General features: G+C 45.4%; 1 protein-coding gene across 8 annotated transcripts; it reads left to right on the forward strand.

The window, feature by feature from the left end:
• Positions 1-9,425: 9,425 nt before the first annotated feature.
• On the forward strand, positions 9,426-22,239 carry Slc25a19 (solute carrier family 25 member 19). Of its 8 annotated transcripts, none has more exons than XM_013361710.4 (7): positions 9,426-9,557; positions 13,013-13,182; positions 13,368-13,523; positions 15,600-15,770; positions 19,258-19,441; positions 20,449-20,579; positions 21,453-22,239. In XM_013361710.4, the coding sequence occupies exons 2-7, from the start codon at positions 13,051-13,053 to the stop codon at positions 21,633-21,635; spliced, it is 957 nt and encodes a 318-aa protein (XP_013217164.1). In that variant the 5' UTR covers positions 9,426-9,557; positions 13,013-13,050; the 3' UTR covers positions 21,636-22,239. The 8 variants fall into 8 exon arrangements, with proteins under 8 accessions (XP_013217164.1, XP_077897827.1, XP_077897826.1 ...); XM_013361711.4 differs by lacking the exon at positions 9,426-9,557 and adding an exon at positions 9,564-9,832; XM_005332557.5 differs by lacking the exon at positions 9,426-9,557 and adding an exon at positions 9,564-9,729.
• The last annotated feature ends 334 nt before the right edge of the window (positions 22,240-22,573 follow it).

Genomic DNA, 22,573 nt, shown 5'->3' on the forward strand with positions numbered 1-22,573 from the left:
GCTCAATGAATGCTAGGCAAGCGTTCTGCCACTGAGCCACAACCCCAGTCCCTCTTTTTATATTTTCTTAGAGACAGGATCTCACTAAGTTGCTTAGGAGTCGATAAATTGCTGGGACTAGCTTTGAACTCCCAATCATTCTGCCTCAGTCCTGACTATACAAACATTTTTGTAGAGATATTTTCATTTCTCATGGATAACTACGTAGAAGTAGAATTATTGGATCATAGATGTACATATTATTAACTGCATAAGAAACTGCCTGACCTTTGCCCAAACTGTGTCATATTATATTCCCATTGACAGCTGCTCAATATTCTTGCTAGGGTAGACATGGTGGCACATGCCTCTATTCCCAATGACGCAGGAGGCCAAGGCAAGAGGATCACAAAGATTGGATTTGAGACCCCTCCACCTGCTGCATCTTTTATCTTGAGGTAGAGTTGATTTAGCTGGTCCCATTTCCTAAGTTTTCTTTCTGAAGAATGAAACTTTATCAGATTGAAGAATCTGGATTGCTCAAAACTACAGAGGAGGCTGGATGTGGTGGTGCACACCTGTCATCCCAGCAGCTCAGGAGGCTGAGGCAGGAGGGCTGGGGATGCGGTAAAGCACCAGGGATTCAATCCCCCAGAACCAATAAATAAAACAAAACAAAGCAAAAGTCAATTTAAAAAGACTATAGAGCAATTGCCCTAGAACTTTCTTATTGTAGACAGTTTAATTACAGTTGTAGGGAGGTTTATGCTGTGGAAGTGCTCAGGGGTGGAACTCCTGTGCCTCTTCTGCCACCCACACTCAGCTGCCACTGCAGCTCTTTCCCGTACTCATCTCTCCCAGGGACTTCTGGCCTCTGTGGCTAGCTTGGGATGACACTTCATATGCACTGTGGCACCCAGATAATTTGATTCTGCCTGCTTTTTCATTTCCAGTAGAAAGCAAATTCTTTCTTTGAATTGGTTTATTTTCCTGATGCACTTAGTTATTTCTCTCTTTGGTTGACTTTAGATCAAAACTAAAAATATTTATCTAGAGTATGAATTTAGGGGCTGGGGTTGTGGCTCAGTGATAGAGCGCTTGCTTAGCTTGCCATGTATGAAGCATAGGGTTCAATTCTCAGCACCACATATAAATAAATGAATAATTTTTATTTTTAAGAATTCTTTTTTTTTTTTTTTTTTTTAGAGAGAGTGAGAGAGGGGGACAGAGAGAGAGAGAGAATTTTAACATTTATTTATTTTTTCTTAGTTCTCGGCGGACACAACATCTTTGTTGGTATGTGGTGCTGCTGAGGATCGAACCCGGGCCGCACGCATGCTAGGCGAGCGCGCTACGGCTTGAGCCACATCCCCAACCCCAAATTTTTTAAAAATGTGAATTCAGTCAGGTACAGTGGTGCACACTTGGAATCCCAGTGGTTTGAGAGGCTGAGGCAGGAGGATGATGAGTTCAAAGCCAGCCTCAGCAATTTAGCAAGACCTGTCTCAAAAAAATTAAAAAAAGGACTGGGGATGTAACTTGGTCCCTGGTGTTGAACTCTGGGTTCAATCCCTGGTTACTGGCCCATCCCCCAAGAAAAAGAGTATAAATTTACAGGTATGGGTTAATAGGAACCAGAGAAATGCTACCTACAAGAGTGCTGGGACTTCCTTTCCATCTTCATTACCACCATCCTTATTATATCATAGTTAGAATTTCATAAGAGAGAATGGGGCACAGTATCGGTCCCTAAAATATCTTTATTAATTAGACCCAGTTATTTCACTTTTATTAATACCCTCCTTTTACACTTTGTCCAAAGTATAAAAAATTATATGCACAAAGATTTTCCAAATGGTATTCCTTTTATTCCTTTTTATTTTTTCTGTACCAAGGATTGAACCCAGGGATACCTACTCACTGAGCCCCAGCCCCAGCCTTTTTTTAGCTGGGGGTGAAGGGATTACCAGGGATTGAACTCAGGGGCACTCAACCTCTGGGCCACATCCCCAGCCCTATTTTATATTTTATTTAGAGACAGGGTCTCACTGAGTTGCTTAGTGCCTTGCTTTTGCTGAAGCTGTCTTTAAACTCGCCATCCTCCTGTCTCAGACTCCCAAGCTACTGGGATTCCAGATGTGCACCACAACGCCCAGCAGCCCTAGCCTTTTTTTATTGTTTTAGTTTGAGACAGGGTCTCTCTAAGTTGCTGAGGCTGGCTTTGAACTTGCAATCCTCCTGCCTTAGCCTCCTGAGCCGCTGAGATTACAGGCTTACACCATGGCACCCTGTCTAAATGGTATTGCTTTTATAGCCCAAATGATGAACCACTTAAAGTTTGGGGCAGGAGTCAGCCACACAGAAAGTAATGAGCCAGAAAGTAAATACTTTAGGCTTTGCAGGCCATACTGCCTCTGTCACAGCTTCTCAACACTGGAGTTTTGTACCATGAAAGCAGCCATATGTAAGCAAATGAGCATGGCTATGTTCCAATAAAACTATATGTACAAATGCAGAGCTATAGTTTGTCATACCCTGGTCTAGGTAAATAGTCAATAAACAGATCGATGAAGAGTGCATTACGTACTCATTAAAAATTAGTAATCAATATTGTGAAAAACATGAGAAAGTATTATAGCAAGCAAAAAATTGTGAGAATGCAAAAGTATATGAATGAATGTGATCATGGGGGCAAATAACACACTAAGCATATAATAAAAAGTTGACAAAGTGTCTGGGTGCAGGGTCACACGCCTATATTTCCAGCAGCTTGGGAGGCTGAGGCAAAAAAAAGGGCTGGGCTGGGGCTCAGTGGATAAGTACCCCTGGCTTCAATCTCTGATACAGGGATTGTGAGTTCAAAGCCAGCTTCAGTAACTTAGCAAGGCCCTAAGCAACTCAGTGAGACCCTGTCTCTAAATAGAATACAAAAAAGAGCTGGGGGGCTGGAGATATGGCTCAAGTGGTAACGCGCTCGCCTGGCATGCGCGAGGCGCTGGGTTAGATCCTCAGCACCACATAAGATAAAATAAAGATGTTGTGTCCACCGAAAACTGAAAAATAAATATTAAAAAATATTCTCTCTCTCTCTCCCCCTCTTTCTCCTCCTCTCTCTTTTTTTTTTTTAAAGTGCATTTTATTTTATTTTATTTTTTTTAGAGAGAGGAGAAGGAGAGAGAGAGAGAGAGAGAGAGAGAGAATTTATTTATTTATTTATTTTAGTTCTCGGCAGACACAACATCTTTGTTGGTATGTGGTGCTGAGGATCAACCCGGGCCGCACGCACGCCAGGCAAGCGCGCTACCGCTTGAGCCACATCCCCAGCCCCTCCTCCTCTCTCTCTTTAAAAAAAAAAAAAAAAAGGCTGGGATGTGACTCAGTGGTTAAGCACCTTTAGTTTCAATCCCTGCTACAAAAAAAAAAAAAAAATGACAAAGTACATCAAATTACTAACAGTGGTTATAGAAGATGGCAGGGCAATAAATGGACAGCTTTATGTTTCCTCCAAATTTCAGTTCAATCCCAGGGGCATTTAACCACTGAGTCAAGTTCCCAGCCCTTTTTACTTTTTATTTTGGGACAGCATCTTGCTAAGTTTCTTAGGCCCTTGCTAAATTGCTGAGTCTTTGAACTTGTGATCCTCCTGCCTCAGCTTCCCCACCTGCTGGGGTTACAGGCATGTGCCATTGTGCCCAGCACTTGTGTTACTTTTTTTTATTTTTAATATTTATGTTCTTTTTTAGTTGCAGTTGGACACAGTACCTTTATTTCATTTATTTATATGTGGTGCTGAGGATCGAACTCAGGGTCTCGCACGTACTAGGCGAGTGCTGTACCACTGAGCCACAACCCCAGCCCCAACTTGTGTTACTTTTATAATAAAGTAATTTTTATTTTATTTATTTATTTATTTTAAGAGAGAGAATTTTATTTATTTTTTAATTTTTTCGGTGGACACAACATCTTTGTTTGTATGTGGTGCTGAGGATCCAACCCAGGCCGCACGCATGCCAGGAGAGCGCGCTACCGCTTGGGCCACATCTCCAGCCCATAAAATAATTTTTAAAATTAAAATATCTCAGGGCTGCATCGTGGCTCAGTAGAAGCACACGCGTTTGGCATGTGTGAGACCTGGGTTCAATCTCTAGCACCACATAAAAATAAATAAAATAAAGGTACTGTGTTCATCTACAATTTAAAAATTTTTTTAAAAAATGCCTCAAGGGTCTGGAGTTGTAGCGAGCTTGCCTAGCATGCATAAAGCACTGGGTTCGATTCTCAGCACCACATAAAAGTCCATCAACAACTAAAAAAATATTTTTAAAAAACCCTCAAAATCTGAAAAAAAAAAAGAAGAAGAACAAATAAAAAATAGTTATTAACTCAGAGTACCTCTGAGTCACAAGTTTTAAAAATCTTTATCCTTAGCTGGGCATGGTAGTGCATGCCTGTAACTCCAGCAGTTTGGGCCACTGAGGCAGGAGGATCTCGAGCTTGAAGCCAACCTCAGCAACTTAGGGAAGCCCTATGCAACTCAGTGAGACCCTGTCTCTAAATAAAATATTAAAAAGGGCTGGGGGGGCTGGGGTTGTGGCTCAGTGGCAGAGCACTCGCCTTGCACATATGAGGCACTGGGTTCAATCCTCAGCACCACATAAAAATAAAGAGATCATGTCCATCTACTACTAAAAAAATATTTAATAAAAAAAGAAACATTATACTGAATAAAGGTTTCAAAGATAAAAAAAGTTTAAAAAAAATAAATAAAAAGGGCTGGGGATGTGGCTCAATGGTTAAGTGCCCCTGGGTTCAATTCCTGGTACCAAAAAAAAAACAAAACAAAACTTTATCTTCCAAGTTTCTACCATGAGATTCTTAAAATAAAAACAAGTTGTTTCAAATATTGGAAAAACTAGTCAGGTATGCTGGCTCAAGTCTGTAATCCCAGTAACTCAGAGGCTGAGGTAGGTGGATCACAAGTTCAAGGCTAGCCTCAGAAATTCATTGAGACCCTGCCTCAAAAATTTTTAAAAAGGACAAGGGGTGTAATTCAATGGTGGAGTACTTTCCTCGCATGTGTGAGGGCTTGGGTACAATCCCAGTACTGTCAAAAAACGACAACCAAAAAAACCCTAATGGCAAAAGTCCAAGTGGATTGAGCCAAGAACCAATACCTTAAACTCCAAGTGAAGGAGGCTGCACTGTTTATTTCAGAGTCTGGTTGCGCCTTCATTTATCCCCCCCGGACTCTCCTGGAGTGTCTTACCAGATGGCACTAGAGAGGCAGAAGATGTGTTCCCTGCTCACTCTGCTGGAGCTCCCAGATGCTAAGAACTGGGCAACTCGTGCTCACTGGCACAAGGTCCTAAGTGCTCCTGTAAGGTGTGTGCAGAGAACTGGGAAGCCACAGAAGGCTGCAGGCCCTCCCAGGGGTTAGAACTGGAGAGGGTCTGATACCTGGGGACGGTGGCCTCTCAGATGGGCCTTGGGGGACTGATGAGGGGAGAGTGCCAGTGACAGGCAGAGGGAAGGACCTCTCCGGGAGAGAATCCTTTTGTCTTGAGAGTGATGAAATGACCTCCCTGACCTGCTGTGGATTCTAGGAACCCCCCAGGCCCTTTTCTCTATAAGTCCAGAAATGCCCCTTAGCCACAGATACATTGAGCCCTTGAGCCCTGACAGATGCCCGAAGCCTGAAGACAGCAGAGAACCTGCTTCTTAGATTTGGGACTCCCAGAAGTACCCTGAGTCAGGCAGAAGCATAAGTCGTGGGTCTGTGGAAGAAGACAGTTTGTGGTTGACCTGGACACGCCAACCCTTCCGCCAGGCACAGACACTTCCATCTTGAAGACAAGGCTGCACCCACTCTCTTCCTCTGTGAAACTGGGTGTAGGGTGGAGAAGGGCTTCCCACAGTCAGAGCAGAAAAGACCTTCTCAGGGAACCTCAGAAATGGGTGAAGAGTAACATGATGATAATCTGGTCAGAGAGAACCAAATGCTGAAAACCAGAGAGTTTGAGCCTTGCCAGCAATCTCAAGATCCCTCCCTTTGGGGCTGAATCCACCCTCCCAACGGCCCCTGACAGTGGGGTCTGCTGAGAAGTGCAACACGAGAGGTTGAAATGCTTAAAGAAATCAACTCTTAAAAGTCACTGGACAGTGAATATTTTTTTTGGTTAGTTTACTGGTGTTTGAGTCATTTGCTGAGTGAATCTGAAAGACCAAAAAAAGGAACTACCAGAAACACTCCTATCTTTGGCCTCCACAGCCTGTCAGAACTTCCTCTATAATCCTCCAACAGTGGCTGTTTATTTTTCATGATTTTCTCAGCATTATGGCCCTAAAGTTTAAAACAAAATAATAACTAAAATGATGGAAATTTACAGCCATGAAAAGACCTGCACATGCAGTTTATTAGCAACTTCATTTATAAATGTTAAAACTTGGAAGCTTGGGCTGGGATTGTGAGTCAGCGGTAGAGCACTCACCTAGCACCGGTGGGACCCGGGTTCAATCCTCAGACTCAGCACCACATTAAAATAAATAAATAAGGCATTTTGTTGTGTCCATCGACACCTAAAAAAAAAAAAAAAACAACTTGGAAGTATCCAAGATGCCCTGCATCCTGACGGGGGCTTTTCTTTTTTGGTGCTGGGGATCAAACTCAGAGCCTCACAACTGCACTCTGTCATTGAGCTCCACCTGCAGCCACACACAATGGAACATTATTTGGCACAAGAAGACACAGAAGGGCCTTAGAAGCCATTGGTAAGGAAAGAAAGCAAGCTCCAAATAGGCAGGATTCCTAAGTGTTCACTGGCATCCCCAGCATCTAAAACACTGTCTGGCCAAAGCAGATTCTTAATAAATATAAGAAAAAAAAAAAGATGGAAAAGAGGCGCTTCATCTCATCCTAAGTCATGAGGAAGCAGAAAGAAACAAGGGCAGCCTTGGACATCAGCTAGAGGGTGGATCTCCAGTTCACCATCAATCCAGGTGTAGACCGTCTGCCAGAATGCTCATTCCCAGGCTCATGCTTGGCTGCTTGATTAGGATGAGTGTCCTGAGGAAGAAGTCATCTACATTTTAAAATAAGCCTCCTAGATGATTTATTTTTTCCCTCTCTCTCTCCTTTCCCTCCTTCATTTCTTTTTTATTGTGCTTTTTTTAAGGGCCTTACACATGCTAGGCAAGACAGGGGCTCTACCACTGAGCTACTTCCCAGACCCTCCTGTATGGTTCCTGTATCAGCTGAAGCTGAGAACCACTTGGGATGCCTACTAAAAATGCAGATTTGTTTAAATATTCATTTTTTAGTTGGACACAATATCTTTATTTATTTATTTTTATGTGGTGCTGAGGATCAAATCCAGGGCCTCCCATCCCAGCCTGCAGATTTGTTTTTTTACACCTGAGATGGTACAAGAGCAGCAAGGTTTGGACACCTTGAAGTTCAGCTTCTTCATCTTTTTTTTTTTTAATATTTATTTTTTAGTTGTAGTTGGACACAATATCTTTATTTTCTTTATTTATATGTGGTGCTGTGGATGGAACCCAGGGCCTTGCACATGCCAGGCAAACGCTTTACCACTGAGCCACAACCCCAGCCCCTAACTCTGATCTTATGGACAGTCACAGCAGAGCTAATCTCATTCAACAATGAGGCTGATTCACCTCCACATCGGCCCCAGCAGCTGTTAAATACTAACTCCATTTAGTCAAGGCCAAAGAGAAATTTCCTCTCTCTGAGGAGGAGGGGGAAGTCCAGGAAATTTTAACAGGTCTGTTTAGGGTAAGTGTTGATGAAGTCACAGAAGGTTCACTTCCCCAAACTGACGGGAATCCATTATTTTCCGGTTTCTCTTTATGCATGACATGATTTAAAATGAAATGACCAGATTTCAAAAGGTCAAATACTAGAATCAGGGCAAAAACCCAGGAAAACTGGTACCTGCTCCTAATCCCATTGGAACTCAGCTACAATTTTGCCATCTGACTGTAACAGACCTTGGATATATCACCCAGCCCCTCTGGGCTCCAATTGGACTAAGTGATCTCTGTGATCTTTCCAGTTCTGATGATCTGTGGTTCCCTGAGTCCAGTTCAGTTTACAATTAGTCTGTGGTCAAAGCCTTTAATGACTTTTCTGTTGGATGAACACTGGGGAAGTCTTTGTAATTGTGAGCTTGGTGGAGAGTAATAGCACATACCTGTAATCCCAGTGGCTAGGGAGGCTGAGGCAGGAGGATCACAAGTTTGAGGGGCCATTTAGTGAGATCCTCAGCAATTTAGTGAGACCCTGTCTCAAAAAAAAAAAAAAAAAAAAAAAAAGACAAATCACAAAGTCAGGCATGTCTGGAATTCCATCAACCCAGGAGGCTGAGTAGGCATGCAAGTTCAAACCAAGCCTCAGCAGTTTAGCAAGACTCTATCTCAAAATTAAAAAAAAAAAAAAAGGCGGGGGTGAGGGGGTGCTGGGGATGTGACTCAGTGGTAAAGCACCCCTGGATTCAATTCCCAGTGCCAAAAGGGGTAAAATAAACTTTTCAGCAAAAAAACAGTTTTCCAGGGGCTGGGGATAAAGCTGAGTTGGTAGAGTACTTGCCTCGCATGCACAAGGCTCTGGGTTCAATCCCCAGCACTAAAAAAACCAACAATAAAAACAAAACAGTGTTCCACATGTTGGGATAATTAATATCTACATACAGGGGGAAAAATAACTTCAATCCATATCTCACACCAAACACAAAAAGTAACACAAAATGGATCAGACTCCAAATTGTAAAAAAAAAAAAAAAAAAACCCTAACATTTATATTAGAAAATATACGAGAAAATCCTTATGACCTTTTGCAAAACAAAGATTTCTTAGGTATGATACCAAAAAGCATGATACACAGAAGAAAAAAAAATCAATAAACTGGATTACATTAAAATTAAAAACGTCTCTAACCTGGTGCAGGGTAGCACACCTGTAATCTCGGCCACTTGGAGGCTGAGGCCAGCCTGGACAACTTAGACCCTATGTCAAAAAATTGACATACACACAAACTTAAAATACCCGCGTATAGGTTCTGGGCTTAAGAATCCAACTGTTGTCTCTCCCTCTCCTCCAAGATTTTTGATGATCGGGGCTCTGATACAAAGAGGGTTTTGAGGAATGTGGGGCAACTTCAGGGCGCCCTAACGTTCCACACCCTGGCCGCTGACTTTCCAAACTTCAGGGATCCCAGCGACCTCTAACGTCTCAGTACGCCTTCTTGACCCGCCTTCTAGCGGTGCATCAGGATCATGCGCGCGCACGCTCAGTAGGACTACATCTCCCAGGAGGCTCTGCGTCTCGCGGTTCGGGTAGGAAGCCCTTTAGAGCGGAAGACTACATTACCCAGTGACTCCTTGCGGGAGGCGCTGGCTGAGTCTCAAACGAACAACCATTGGTCTAGCCTCTGCCGGGCGCTGCGCGGTGATTGGCCTAGAGGCCCGTCAGTTTGTTCCAAGCGCTTTACAGTTTTGCTGTTCGACTGCGTGTGCAGGGCGGGAGTGCCGAGCGCGGGGAGTCTGGCAGCGCCCGCTGAGTAGGTGAGTGACCTCTACCATCTCCCTCCTCGCGGTCCTGTCGCGGACCTGCACACTCGCTCTCCCGGGCGGACCGCGGGCAGCACACACAAGCTGGTACTCACGCGGAGGCGGGGACTGGGACTGTACTCAAGGACACACCTGACTCTAGAGGCATCTTCAGGGGACGCTGGAGGTAAAACTCCGTACCCCTCCTCCCCCGCACCCGCGGATCCCACATGGAAGGCGAGCTCTCTGACTTGGGGAAACAAGACACCTTGAGGCACACCTGGACTCTGGTATGCCACGTGGGGGACCTCTGCAGAGTCCCTCAGCTGAGCACATGAGCACCCAGGCACTCACCACGGTCACCTGTGTACTGGAGTACTGGGGTCTTCCGCGGAAAAGAAGCAGGGTGGAGAAGGCAGCTGTCACAATCCCACCCCACCCAGTCTGCCACGCTCACCAGCAGTCTCCGGTCTCTGGGTGCTACCTTATATCATGCATATTAATCATGTTTTTGTTCTTGGTTTTTGATACTGGGCATTTAACCCAGGTGTACTTTACCGCTGAGCTACATCCCCAGTCCTTTTTATTTTTTGAGACAGTTTCTCAATAAGTTGCCCAGGCTGTCCTCTTGCCTCAGCGTCCTGAGTTACTGGGATTACAGGCTTGCACCACCTTGCCCAATGATAGCTCTAATTTCTTGAGCTCAGGTCTATATTATCTCCAGCTATACAGAACTGCTTATTAATAAAAATCTCCACACACCCCAGCCTTCCCATCACCTTTCACTGTGCTTGTGAATCATTCAGTTATATCCTGAGCTTCCAGAGGAAAGAGCCTGATATCCTCCTGGTGACTCCTGAGACTAAGCCAGAACACCTGCCACTTGGACTTACCCCTGATTCTCTCCAAGAATGCAGGAAACTGATACTGTTCCGGGTGACCTGAGCAGTCCCAGGGAAATACTGGGAGAGGTTTAACCATTAGGTCAGGTCACCTGCCTCTCACAGGTGCCTGGGAGGGGGTCCAGGGTGGGTGACAGGAGAAAAAAAATCAATGATGGGTTGGGGAAGTGGAGGGTCACTATGTAGGGCAGTGACCTCCCCATTACTACAAGTATTCAAGAACTAGGTTAATTCTGAAGCCCATTCTCAAGTCATTACATATTTAGTTTTAGTTTAGTTTTGTTTTAATGCCAAATTAAAACAATATAGAACTACAAAGAGAGAGAGAGAGAGAGAGAGAGAGAGGTATCTTCCTTCTGCCCTTCTCCCAGACCTAATTTACCAATCACCTGTCCTATATGTGCATTGTTACAGATTTTGTTTCTATATTTTATGCAACTATATGGAGCGGATTTAGATATTGCTGCTTTTCTTTAATAAAAAAAAACATATTTCAGGCATAGTATACTGAAACCTGTTTTGTTTTGGTACTGGGGATTGAACTCAGGGGCACTGAGCCACACCCCAGCTCCTCTTATTTATTTATTTATTTGGAGGGGTAACAGGGAATGATCTCAAGGGCACTCAACTACTGAGCCACATCCCCAGCCATATTTTGTATTTTACTTAGAGACAGGGTCTCACTGAGTTGCTGGGCTGGCTTTGAATTTGTTATCCTCCTGTCTCAGCTTCTCGAGCTGCTAGGATTACAGGTGTGTGCCACCGTGCCCAACTGGACGTAATCTTTTAAATATTTCAGTTACTAACTTTAATCTCCCACACAGCATCCTCCCCAGCCCTTTTAATTTTTTATTTTGAGTCAGGGTCTAGTTCAGTTGCTGAGGGCCTTGCTAAGTTGCTGAGACTGGCCTGGGACTTACCACCCCTTACCTTAGCCTCCTGAGTCACTGGGACTATAGGCATGCACCACCACACCTGGTTTGGTGAAATTCTTATAACAACATAAAAATATGCTTATGACATTCACATTCTGTAAGCCAAAATATGGAGACAAAACCCTAAAAAGGAATATATGAAGTTAAAAATATTAAGATGGCAGGTTCTTTTTCTATTATCTCTTCTAAACTTTCTGTAAAGTTATAACTTCCATAATCTACAAATTCTTTGGGTTTGTTGGTTTTTTCAGACCTCTGCTAATCTCTGTGGTTCCAATATTAGTATATATGCTGCTGAAACAAGCAGTAGAAATTCTTTGGTTTTTAATCATTTATTCACTGACAGTTTTCTAAGTCTTTGCTGCATGCCAGGCACTGTGCTGGTCTCCAGGGATGTAGATGTAGATAGGTGGCTGGGTCTTGCCCCTGTGGGTCCACCTTCCTGTGGGCAGAGGTGGAGAACACATACTAGCAGTTGCTGGTGCTAGAAGAAAACAATGGCATCTCCAGGAGGGGATGCTCTGTAGTTAGAGCTGTTGGACCAGAGGAGCTGCCCTAGGGAAGAGAAGGGGCTGGGAGTGGGGCTGCCATTCGGACACCAGGAATTGTGCCAAGAGGTAAGGCTTGCAGTTAGGTGTCCCCGCAGCATTTTGTGGAAACTGGTCAGAAGCACTGAGACCTCCCTGGTTAGGTACAGAAGGGAAAATGGTCTGGAGTGAGGCTGAAGGGGTCAGTAGGTCTGGCCCAGGTGGGGCTGGAACATTGTTTCATAGCATAGTACAGCTCCACTGTGCCGGGTGGGTCTAAGGTGTGTGTAAAGAATGGGAAACAGCCAGGTGTAGTGGCGCACACCTGTAATCCCAGTGGCTCAGGAAGCTAAGGCAAGAGGATCACTAGTTCAAAGCCAGCCTCAGCAATAGTGAGGCGCTAAGCAACTCAGTGAGACCCTGTGTCTAATAAAATACAAAATAGGGCTGGGGATGTGGCTCAGTGGTCGAGTGCCCCTGAGTTCAATCCCTGGTACCACCCGGGGGGTGAGGGGGAGAATGGAAGGCAGAGTGAGCCATTTACCTCAGTGGTAGAGCACTTTTCTGGCACATGTGACCCTGGGTTCAATCCCTAGCATTGAAAAAATTGTAAAAAAAAAGAAAGAAGAAGAAGGGAAATGCCAAGGGGCTCAGGGGTCACTTGGCTTCTCCTTTGGATAGTGGGGTGCTTGTAGATAATCCTTGGTCTCTGACACCATATGACTGACAGCCTCCCGGGGGGCGCACATTACCTCAGGCAGGGTTTACCATTTAGTTGTCAGAGGTCATTGGAAAACCACCTGATCTCTGGACATGAATGATTTCTTATCAAGCCTGTTCATTCATTCAGTCCCCAGATATTGAGCACTTACTATGATGGGCTCTATTCTAGTGCTGGAAGGGCAGGGGTGAACAGATGAGATGATGGGTTTTGCATGGGGGGGACAAGAAACAAATATACAGTTATCAAAATCTCATAAGGCTTCAAAGAAAAAGACTGTTGCTATTTTAGAAGGGTTGGGCAGGGAGGGCTGCTTTGAGGAGGTGATGTTTGAAAGACCTTAAGAAACTTTCCTTCATATTTACTCCTTGTTTCTTGCACGTAGCTTGATACTGATGGACGTTGGATGGACCAGAAGCAGGGATGGTGGGCTATGACCCCAAAGAAGATGGTAGGAGTAACTCCAAGTTTGAGGTGGCAGTGGCAGGGTCTGTGTCTGGACTTATCACTCGGGCACTGATCAGCCCGTTGGATGTCATCAAGATCCGTTTCCAGGTACCCTTTCCCCTTTTGCCTTGTGAGGGATTGGAAGACAAATTCAGTTTTTCTTGCAAAAGCAGTTTCTGAAACACAATTTTGTCAAGGTGAAGTGATTTGTTGCCCTCAAGCTTTTATGAAATTTCCCCTTCTCACCCCACCCCCTCTGCCACCATCCTGACCTGTTCACTTTTGATCCCCAGCTTCAGATTGAGCGCCTGTCTCGCAGTGACCCCAATGCAAAATACTATGGGATCCTACAGGCTGGGAGGCAGATTTTGCAGGAAGAAGGCCCAGCAGCGTTCTGGAAAGGACACATCCCAGCCCAACTTCTGTCCATTGGCTATGGAGCTGTCCAAGTAGGTGGCAAGGACCTGACCAGGCCCCTGGGGTCATGTTGCTCAGTGGAGGAGCAGAGGGAGGGTGAGGAGAGGCAGCTCCCATGCTACTCGCTTGAGGAATGTGACATCAGACTGAACTATACCTTGGCATTCCCTTCTCTATATCCCCAGGTCCATCTCAGTGACAAGTGTTGTACCTAGGAGACTGACATTCTGCCCCAGGCAGCTTGGCAAAGGGTGATACTAATGCCTTTCATTTTTCAAAATACCATCATCGCGTGTGTGCTTCATTTGAATTTCACAGGGGCATTGAGAGGAAGGTAGAGAGGTGTTGTGTGGACCACAGGGAGGTTACGTGAGCTGACGAGGCCATGTGGCCTACCCATGGTGGGCTTGGAGTAGAACCCAGGCTTCTTGACTTCTGGTCATTTGTTCCTTCAGCTGATGTCAGTTTGTCTCATGGCATACAGTATGTAGTTGTATGGTGGTTGTGGTGGTAATGGGAAGCCCTTGCAATCTGTGGGCCTGGCCCCTATTTTAAGCATTTATATATACTATCTCATAGCTTTCCTGTGAGGCAGGTTCTGATGTCACTCCTAGTTTTCATATGAGAAGACTGAGACTGAGACAGAGCTTTCTTTTTTCTTTTTTTAAAGAGAGAGTGAGAGAGGAGAGAGAGAGAGAGAGAGAATTTTTAATATTTATTTCTTAGTTCTCGGCAGACACAACATCTTTGTTGGTATGTGGTGCTGAGGATCGAACCCGGGCCGCACGCACGCCAGGCGAGCGCGCTACCGCTTGAGCCACATCCCCAGCCCGAGACAGAGCTTTCTTAATCCAACCAAAGTCACTCATGAGAAAGTGGCAGAGATAGGGCTAGAGATCTAGCTCAGTTGGTAGAGTGCTTGCCTCACATGTACAAGGTCCTGGGTTCAATCCTCAGCACCACAAAACAAAAAAACAAAGGTGGCAGAGATAGGATCCCCATCCAGGCAGTCAGTGCCAGAGTAATCCCTGCCTCCTCTTTGAATGACATCATAGTCCTGGCTCAAGTCTGGTGCTTACCGGGCTGACACATGCCCTGTCATTCCATCTCCCCAGCTGGTACACAAGGAGGCATTGCAGTGTGGTGAATGAAGACTGCGCCCTGATGACATAGGGAAGCTGAAGTGGCTGGGGGAAGATCTGAGTGTGAGGGTGTCACCCTGTGAAACACTCTTCTGATAACAGTCTGAGGAGAGTGGTTCTCAGACATTGCTGGTGCCAGCTGTTAGGGGGTCCTCTGCCAAGAATCACATGATGGCCATCTTTCCTAGTTGTCAGAAAACTAAGTGAACAAGTGGAGTTTTCTGATATAAAATTTTCTCCCCGGTGTGTGTGTGTGTGTGTGTGTGTGTGAGAGAGAGAGAGAGAGAGAGAGAGAGAGAGAGTTGCTTGATAGGATAGAACCCAGGGCCTCACACGTGCTAGGCAAGGCTCTAATGCTGAGCTACACCCCCATCTATCTCTGAATGCTTTCTTCTTCTTCTTCTTTTTTTAAATATTTATTGTTTAGCTATAGGTGGACATAATATCTTTATTTTATTTTTATGTGGTGCTGAGGATTGAACCCAGTGCCTCATGTATACTAGGCGGGTGCTCTACCTCTTGAGCCACAACCCCAGCCCCTCTGTCTGCTTTCTTAATTCTTTGGTGTCTGACTCTACTTTAATGATTTATGAGTCTGTTTGTTTTTCTTTTTTACATGCACTGTGCTTAGAGATAAGGCATTTGAGTTTTACATAATTATAAAAGTATTTCTTGTGTTTGGTCACTGCTCAAGGAGTGTATTTCCTCAGCCCTTTCCCCCTCCCTGGGGAAAGGGAAGCACTTGCCTGGCATGTGTGAGGCACTGGGTTTGATCCTTAGCCCCACATTAAAAAATAAATAAAATAAAGGCATGTTGTCCATCTACAACTACAAAAAAAAAAAATGCTTCCCCAAAATGCTTCCCAATATACCACCTGCCGGGTGGCGGGTGGTATATTGGGAAGCATTTGGTCTGAACCCTCACTCATCTTTTGGGCCATTAGTGATTTTCACTCTTTCTTGCAGTTTTTGTCCTTTGAGCTGTTGACTGAGCTGGTCCACAGAGCCAGCCTGTACGATGCCCGTGAATTCTCGGTGCACTTTGTGTGTGGCGGTCTGTCTGCCTGTGCAGCCACCCTCACCGTGCACCCTGTGGATGTTCTGCGCACCCGCTTTGCAGCTCAGGGTGAGCCCAGGGTAAGTGGCCAGGGCCAGGCATGGACCTGGATGAGGAAGGTGATGCAAAAGTTGGGGGTTTTGATTTTGGAGGAGGCCAAACTGGGGCAAACCTGGGTTCTCAGTGCAGTGGCCAATTTGTCAAATCTGTAACTGGTCAGCACCATGCAGATGCTCCATGTCCTGAAGGAATCCTCATGGATTCCCTGGGGAGACAGAAGGTAGGGATGTGAAACAGAACAAATATGTGCCCAGTAGTGGGTTGGGTGAAGATAGGCATCTGGAAAAGTAGGACTTGAAAACTTCTGCGTCTATTATTGTAAGGGTCTCCTTTGTTTCCACAAAGAATGGGTTGGAGGGAATGGGGTAGTTGAGTCAAGCTCAAGGAAGGACTTGCTGAGACAGACCAGGGGGTTAAACCCTGAAATAGTTTCTAGCATAATGTCTCTTTCCTGGTCATATTTAAGAATAGCTTTGTGTGTTGGGGCTAGGGTTGTGGCTCAGTGGTACAGCACTCGCCTAGCTTGTGTGAGGCTCTGGGTTCCATCCTCAGCACCACATAAAAGTAAATAAAATAAAGATATTGTGTCCATCTACACCTAAAATATTTATATTAAAAAAATAGCTCTGTGTGTGTGTGTTGTTCTCAACAAAGAAAGAATTTCCCACTGTCTCCCTTATGCATCAGGGCACCACTGAGGGGTTGAAGGAAAAAAGTAAGTAGTGACAGTGCCTAGTTCTTCTCCTGGCACTTTCTGACTTTTTATAAAAGTCCATGAGGACATGTGCTGTGGCACACACCTGTAATCCCAGTGACTCAGGACATGGAGACGGGAACATTGCAAGTTCGAGGCCACCTTCAGCAACTCAGTAAGACCCTGTTTCAAAAATAAAGAATAAAAAGAGCCGGGGATGTAGCTCAGTGTAGTGTACCTGGGTTTATTCCCCAATACTAGACAGACAGACAGACAGACAGACACACACACACACACACACACACACACACAGAGTCTATGAGAAGGGAAAAGTGGAGAGTGTATTAGGAGAATACCATTTTACCTCTACTAAATAAAAATTACAGGAGGCCATTGTTTTGGATTAAGTTCCTGCCCAGGGCCCCAACAGACCAGACTAAAAATCTAAGTGGAGTCACTCACATTGAAGTTCTAAGTCATGAAGCTGAAACTAAGCATATTATCGACCTTACAAGAAATCAGGATTAGAGAGAGAACAGCGAAAGTTTCCAAACAGGCCAGCTTCAGTTAGTGGGATAATGAAGTTCCCTCTACCTAATTGTATTATTATTTTTAAAAATATTTTTTAGTTGTAAACGGATCTTTTATTTCATTTGTTTATTTATATGCGGTGCTGAGGATCAAACCCAGTGCCTCACACATGCCAGGCAAGTGATCTAGCACTGAGCCACAACTCCAGCCCCTCTACCTAATCTTTTGATCAAAAAGATAATGTAGTGGTGCTGGGGTTGTGCTCAGTGGTTCGAACACTTGCCTAGCACATGTGAGGCACTGGGTTTGATCCCCAGCACCACATAAAGAAAATAAACAAAATAAAGGTATTGTATCCATCTACAATTAAAAATATTTTTTAAAAAAAGTTGATGTAGGGGCTGAGTCTATAGCTCAGTGGCAGAGCACGTGCCTGGCATGTGTGAGGCACTGGGTTTGATCCTTAGCACCACATAAAAAAATAAATAAAATAAAGGCATGTTGTCCATCTACAACTATAAAAAAATTTTTTTTTAAGTTAAATGTAAAGTGACACGATGTTAACCAGTTGTTTTTCTATTGTTTTGTCTCCTATCCCCACCTTCCAAGGAAAGTACCTTGAAATGACCCATCCAGTCTGACTTTTGTTTCTGCATTCTTCAGAAAAGCAGAGTGGGAACTCCAGGCAGCATCTTTGCAGTTGCTAGTGGACTTCCCTTAGAGCTTGACACTTTCGCAGAGCTCCCCAGGGTGGAATCCTTCAGCGTGACCACCAGCAATTTTGGAGCCACTCAGTGAGAGGGGCAAGTCTTCCCTCAGCCCCCACTTTCAACAAGATGCCATGCCATACCCCAGCTTGGCTGAGTCAGAGCCCCTCAGGCCACTTCAAATATCCTGGGGGTGCAGGGGGGAGACCAGGAATTGAACCCAGACAGGCTTAACCACTGAGCCACATCCCAGCCCTTTTTATTTTTTGTTTTGAGTCAGGGTCTTGCTAAGTTGCTGAGGCTGGCTTTGAACCTATGATCTCCTGCCTCAGCTTCCTGAGTTTACTCCCTTACTGGGATTATAGGCATGCACCACCATGCCCAGCTCAAATATGTCTTAATAGAAAGGAACTAAGAAGCAAATGAACTGTAGTTTTTCTGCATAGATATCACACTTTACCTATGGAAACAGCATAAAATGGTATTTGGGAAACGTTCTTCCCCTGGCCCCTAGAGACACTGCACAGCTTCCTTCCCTCCATGGAGGCAGTTGCTGTTCCTGGCTTTTGTATATCCTTGGGGGTGGGGGGGCATAATCTCTGTATATAGTTCATTTCCCTACAAATTCTGCCCCATTGTTGTGCATCCTGCTGTGTTTGTTTATCTGTTGGGGGATTATTCCACATCAATCATGTGGATCTCCTCAACCTGTTTTTTCAGTTGGTTGGTTTTGGGATTGGGATTTGAACCCAGGGCACTTTACCGCTGAGCCACATCTGTAGCCCTTTTTATTTATTTACTTACTTATTTTTGATACAGGTCTTCAGCATATTGATAAGTTGCTTAGGACCTCACTAAATTGCTGAGGCTGGCTTTAAACTTGGGATCCTCATGCCTTAGCCTCTTGAGTTGCTGGGATTACAGGCATGTGCCATTTTGCCCGGCTTATCATCCTGTTTTTTTTTGTTTGTTTGTTTGTTTTTAATTTTTTTTCTTTAGTTGTCAGTGAACCTTTATTTTTTTACTTGTATGTGGTGCTGAGCATCTAACCCAGTGCCTCACACATGCGAGGCAAGTGCTCCACCACTGAGCTACAGTCCCAGCCCCTCATTATCCTGCTGCACTGTGTTCTCTTGAACCAGTGGATCATTATTTATGTAATCATCACCCACAGACGAACACTACTTTTTGCTGTTCTGCAGGATGCTCTGGTGTGGCCCTTTTGTGCACACATGTGGATATAACAGTCACATAAATTTTTAGAAAAGGAGTTGCTAGAAAACTCTACCCCTGGCTCTTTGTCCAGAGTTTTCCTGGAGTTGGGCTGGGGATGTGGTAGAGTGCTTGCCTAGCATGCATGATGCCCTGGGTTCAATTCCTAGTACCATACACACACAAAAAAAAAAACAAAAACAAACAACTGTACTCCAGTTTTCCTGGACTGTCCTCTTGGCAGGAAAAATTATGCTCCTGGGGGCAGGATCTTTAGAATAAAGGGGAGAGAGATGATGAGCTTAGTTGTAGGGCAAAAAAATAACTCACTGAACTTGCTCAAATTGCATCTGTGCTGTTCAGGTTTACAAGACTTTACAAGATGCTGTGGTGACCATGTATAGAACTGAGGGACCCTTGGTCTTCTACAAAGGATTGACCCCCACCTTGATCGCCATCTTCCCATATGCTGGGTTGCAGTTCTCTTGTTACAACTCCTTGAAGCACGTCTATGAGTGGGTCATGCCGGCCAATAGAAAGCACAGCGGTGAGACATTCCACAAGTGAATCGCCCTAGCCCAGCCTGCGCCATGTGTCTCTTTCTGAATCAAGAAGGAAATAGTTTTCTCATCAGAAGCTAAGGCACTCCTGTTTCTTGTACCGGGCTATATAGTGTAGCCAACAAAATGAGTAAACCCAGCAGCTTAGAAACAACTTTATTTCTTCTATCTCTTGCCACACCAATCACTGGTATCAATGAGATTTATTTCTAGTGATCAGTCCTGGTCCCCCTCCCCTTTTTTTTTGGTACCCAGGAGTGCTTTACCATATCTACCCAGTCCTTTTTATTTTTTTATTTTTTTTGAACCCAGGGGCATTCAACCACTGAGCCACATCCCCAGCCCTATTTTGTATTTTATTTAGAGACAGGGTCTCACTGAGTTGCTTAGCACCTCGCCATTGCTAAGGCTGGCTTGGAACTCGAGATCCTGCCTTCTTAGCCTCCAGAGCCACCGGGATTACAGGCGTGCGCCACCATGCCCAGCCTATTATTTTTATTTTGAGGCAGGGTCTCACTAAGTTTCTGAAGGTCTCAATGAATTGCTCAGTCTGAGTGACTCTGCTGCCTCAGCCTCCAGAGTTGCTGGTATTACAGGCCTGTGATGCCACTGCACCCGGCCTGAATTTTTTGTTTTGAATCCAAGTTACAAATTCACTTTTTGTTGTTGTTTTCTGGAAGGGACATTCTGTTCTCTCTACAGCCTGGAACCATGTCCCATTGCCTAGCCTACTGTCCTTTATAGCCTCCAGTGGGAGACTGCTACATAAAGGCTCACGCCCTGCTGGCCTCGCCTGTCCAGCCTGCAGTCTGTTATCATTCTTGTTGAGAGTGGCTCTTTCTGGTTTTGGCTCCTAGATTAAATTCCCTTTGGCATCCAAGGATGCTTGTGAGGCCTGGGTTTGTGGTGAAGATTAGACCTGATGGCATTTAAGTTTCCACCAGGGATTGCACTTCTCCTCACCTCTCCCCTCAATCTCATTTCTCTGGTGCAGAGAACCTCAAAAACCTGCTTTGTGGCTGTGGAGCCGGAGTCATCAGTAAGACCCTCACCTATCCCCTGGACCTCTTCAAGAAACGGCTGCAGGTTGGAGGGTTTGAGCAGGCCCGAGCTACCTTTGGACAGGTGAGCTGTCCCTGTGCAGAAAGCTGTGACTCTAGCACTCACATGAAGAAGCCAGAATTCAACTCCTGCCCATTGGGCAGCACTGGTCCCTCTACCCCCAGCCTGACCCCTGTAGTTTAATTTCTTTGCATAAATAAACACACATATACTTTTCAACAAAATGGGGTCATACACTGAATGTAAGGTTTTGTAACCCATTTCCATTAACCAACCTGTCTTGTAGAGACTGTTTGAATTTGGAATGGGAGAGGTGGAAGAGCCCAGGACAGAGGAGGAAGGTCTTACTCCTTACAGAGACTATTCTGTTTTGGCCATAATTGGGGGATGGCTCTTGGGAGGACCAGTGGGAACCAAGGTCAGGGAGGGAAGCCAGCCTCAGAGCTTGGACTTGACTGTTTATGAAAGGGAGGGCTATTGAAAGGGAGGGCTGTCCTGCCTTGAGGAAACAGATCTAGCAGCAGTTTGTGGTGTCAACTAGAGGCAAAGAGATCAGGCTGGAGGGGTGGCACTGGTCAGGCTAAGAGCTAGCAAGGGCCAGATTTAGATTTGTAGCCCAAGGAGAACCAGGTGGAATGGGGTGAAGGACTTGAGACACCTCTCCGTAGAGGGTCCAGAACTGTCAGTGGATCCCCAGAGCCACATTCAGCCTGTGCCTCCTCTGCAGGAAGGAACTCTGTCCCGCTGCTGGCTTCAGGCACTTCATCTGTGAAGTCTCACTTAGCCTACTTGGAGTGGAAAGAATGAAAGTAACTTACTTGCTGTTTTTGCTTTCATTCCTTCATCTGGCAAGCATTTATTGGGAACATGATGTCCTAGGTGCATCTCTGTTTTACTCACTTCATCTTTGCTCAACCTGAACCTTTCTCTCCCCAGGTGCGGAGATACAGGGGCCTCTTGGATTGCACCAAGCAGATGCTGCAAGAGGAAGGTGCCCAAGGCTTCTTCAAGGGCCTGTCCCCCAGCCTGCTCAAGGCTGCCCTCTCCACAGGGTTAGTGTTCTTCTGGTATGAGCTTGTCTGTAACTTCTTCCACTGCCTGAAAAGGACGGACAGCTAGCTGTGGAGGCAGGAAGAGGCTGAGGTCTTTACTGGAGGGCACCTCCTGAGAGAAGCAAAACCTGATCTCATGTGGCACTGAAGGTTATTGTCCCACCTGCCCTCCTGGCCAGCCTTCCCAAGCATGAACAGTCACTGGAAGCAGGGTGGCAACCCTGACCCATCCGGATGGGATACCATCAGAAGGGCCATGACTTTCTCCATGATGGAGCACAGGTCTGGAGCTGTGGGACGAGCAACACCGGTGAGAAGGAGCTCCCACTTGTTTCTTCTCAGTGCAGCCCAGAAACAAAGGAATCAGACACTACCTTCCAACTCATGGCTGCATCCATTGGGGAACTCTTGCTTCTGGAAGGGGCTGCAGCTTGAGTGCAGAGAGCAAGGAATGGGCTCTTTGTAGGAGTTTGGTCCCCATCCTTGGGCTATTTTCCCCAACAACTTTTTTAATAGACATTAAAGCAAAAAAGCACATTCCTTACCTTGCTCCTCCACCTTCCCTTACAAACTGCATCTTTGCTTACCCAGGATAAGGGAAGGGACTCTAACTTCCTCAAATTCCACTTTATCAGTTACAGCTGCTCTTAATAAATCTAAGGATAAAGTTCCAGGTGAGTCAGTCATTTTCAAAGCCTCCAGACCTAGACTTTATGTCTACAAAGGCACTAGCACCAGACCATGCTCTCCCAACAAGGCACTGGCTTCCAGGGAAGACATACCAGTGACCCTACAGGAAGTGGAGGGAATGTGCTGATGGACAAGATCTGGTAAAGGCATAGCCCTTCCCCCACTCTACCTTGGTTGGCTCCCCTTTTGCAGGCCCTGGGTTAGCCTTGTTGGGTGAGGAGCTTACAGCCAGGCCAGCTGGCATCAGGGCCTGCTCAGGATGTTCCTTCTCAGCTCAGCACAGCACTGTGTGTGTGTCCTCTGGAGCCCCAGAAG

Source organism: Ictidomys tridecemlineatus, chromosome 3, assembly GCF_052094955.1.
Source record: "Ictidomys tridecemlineatus isolate mIctTri1 chromosome 3, mIctTri1.hap1, whole genome shotgun sequence".
NCBI classification, from domain to species: Eukaryota; Metazoa; Chordata; class Mammalia; order Rodentia; family Sciuridae; genus Ictidomys; species Ictidomys tridecemlineatus.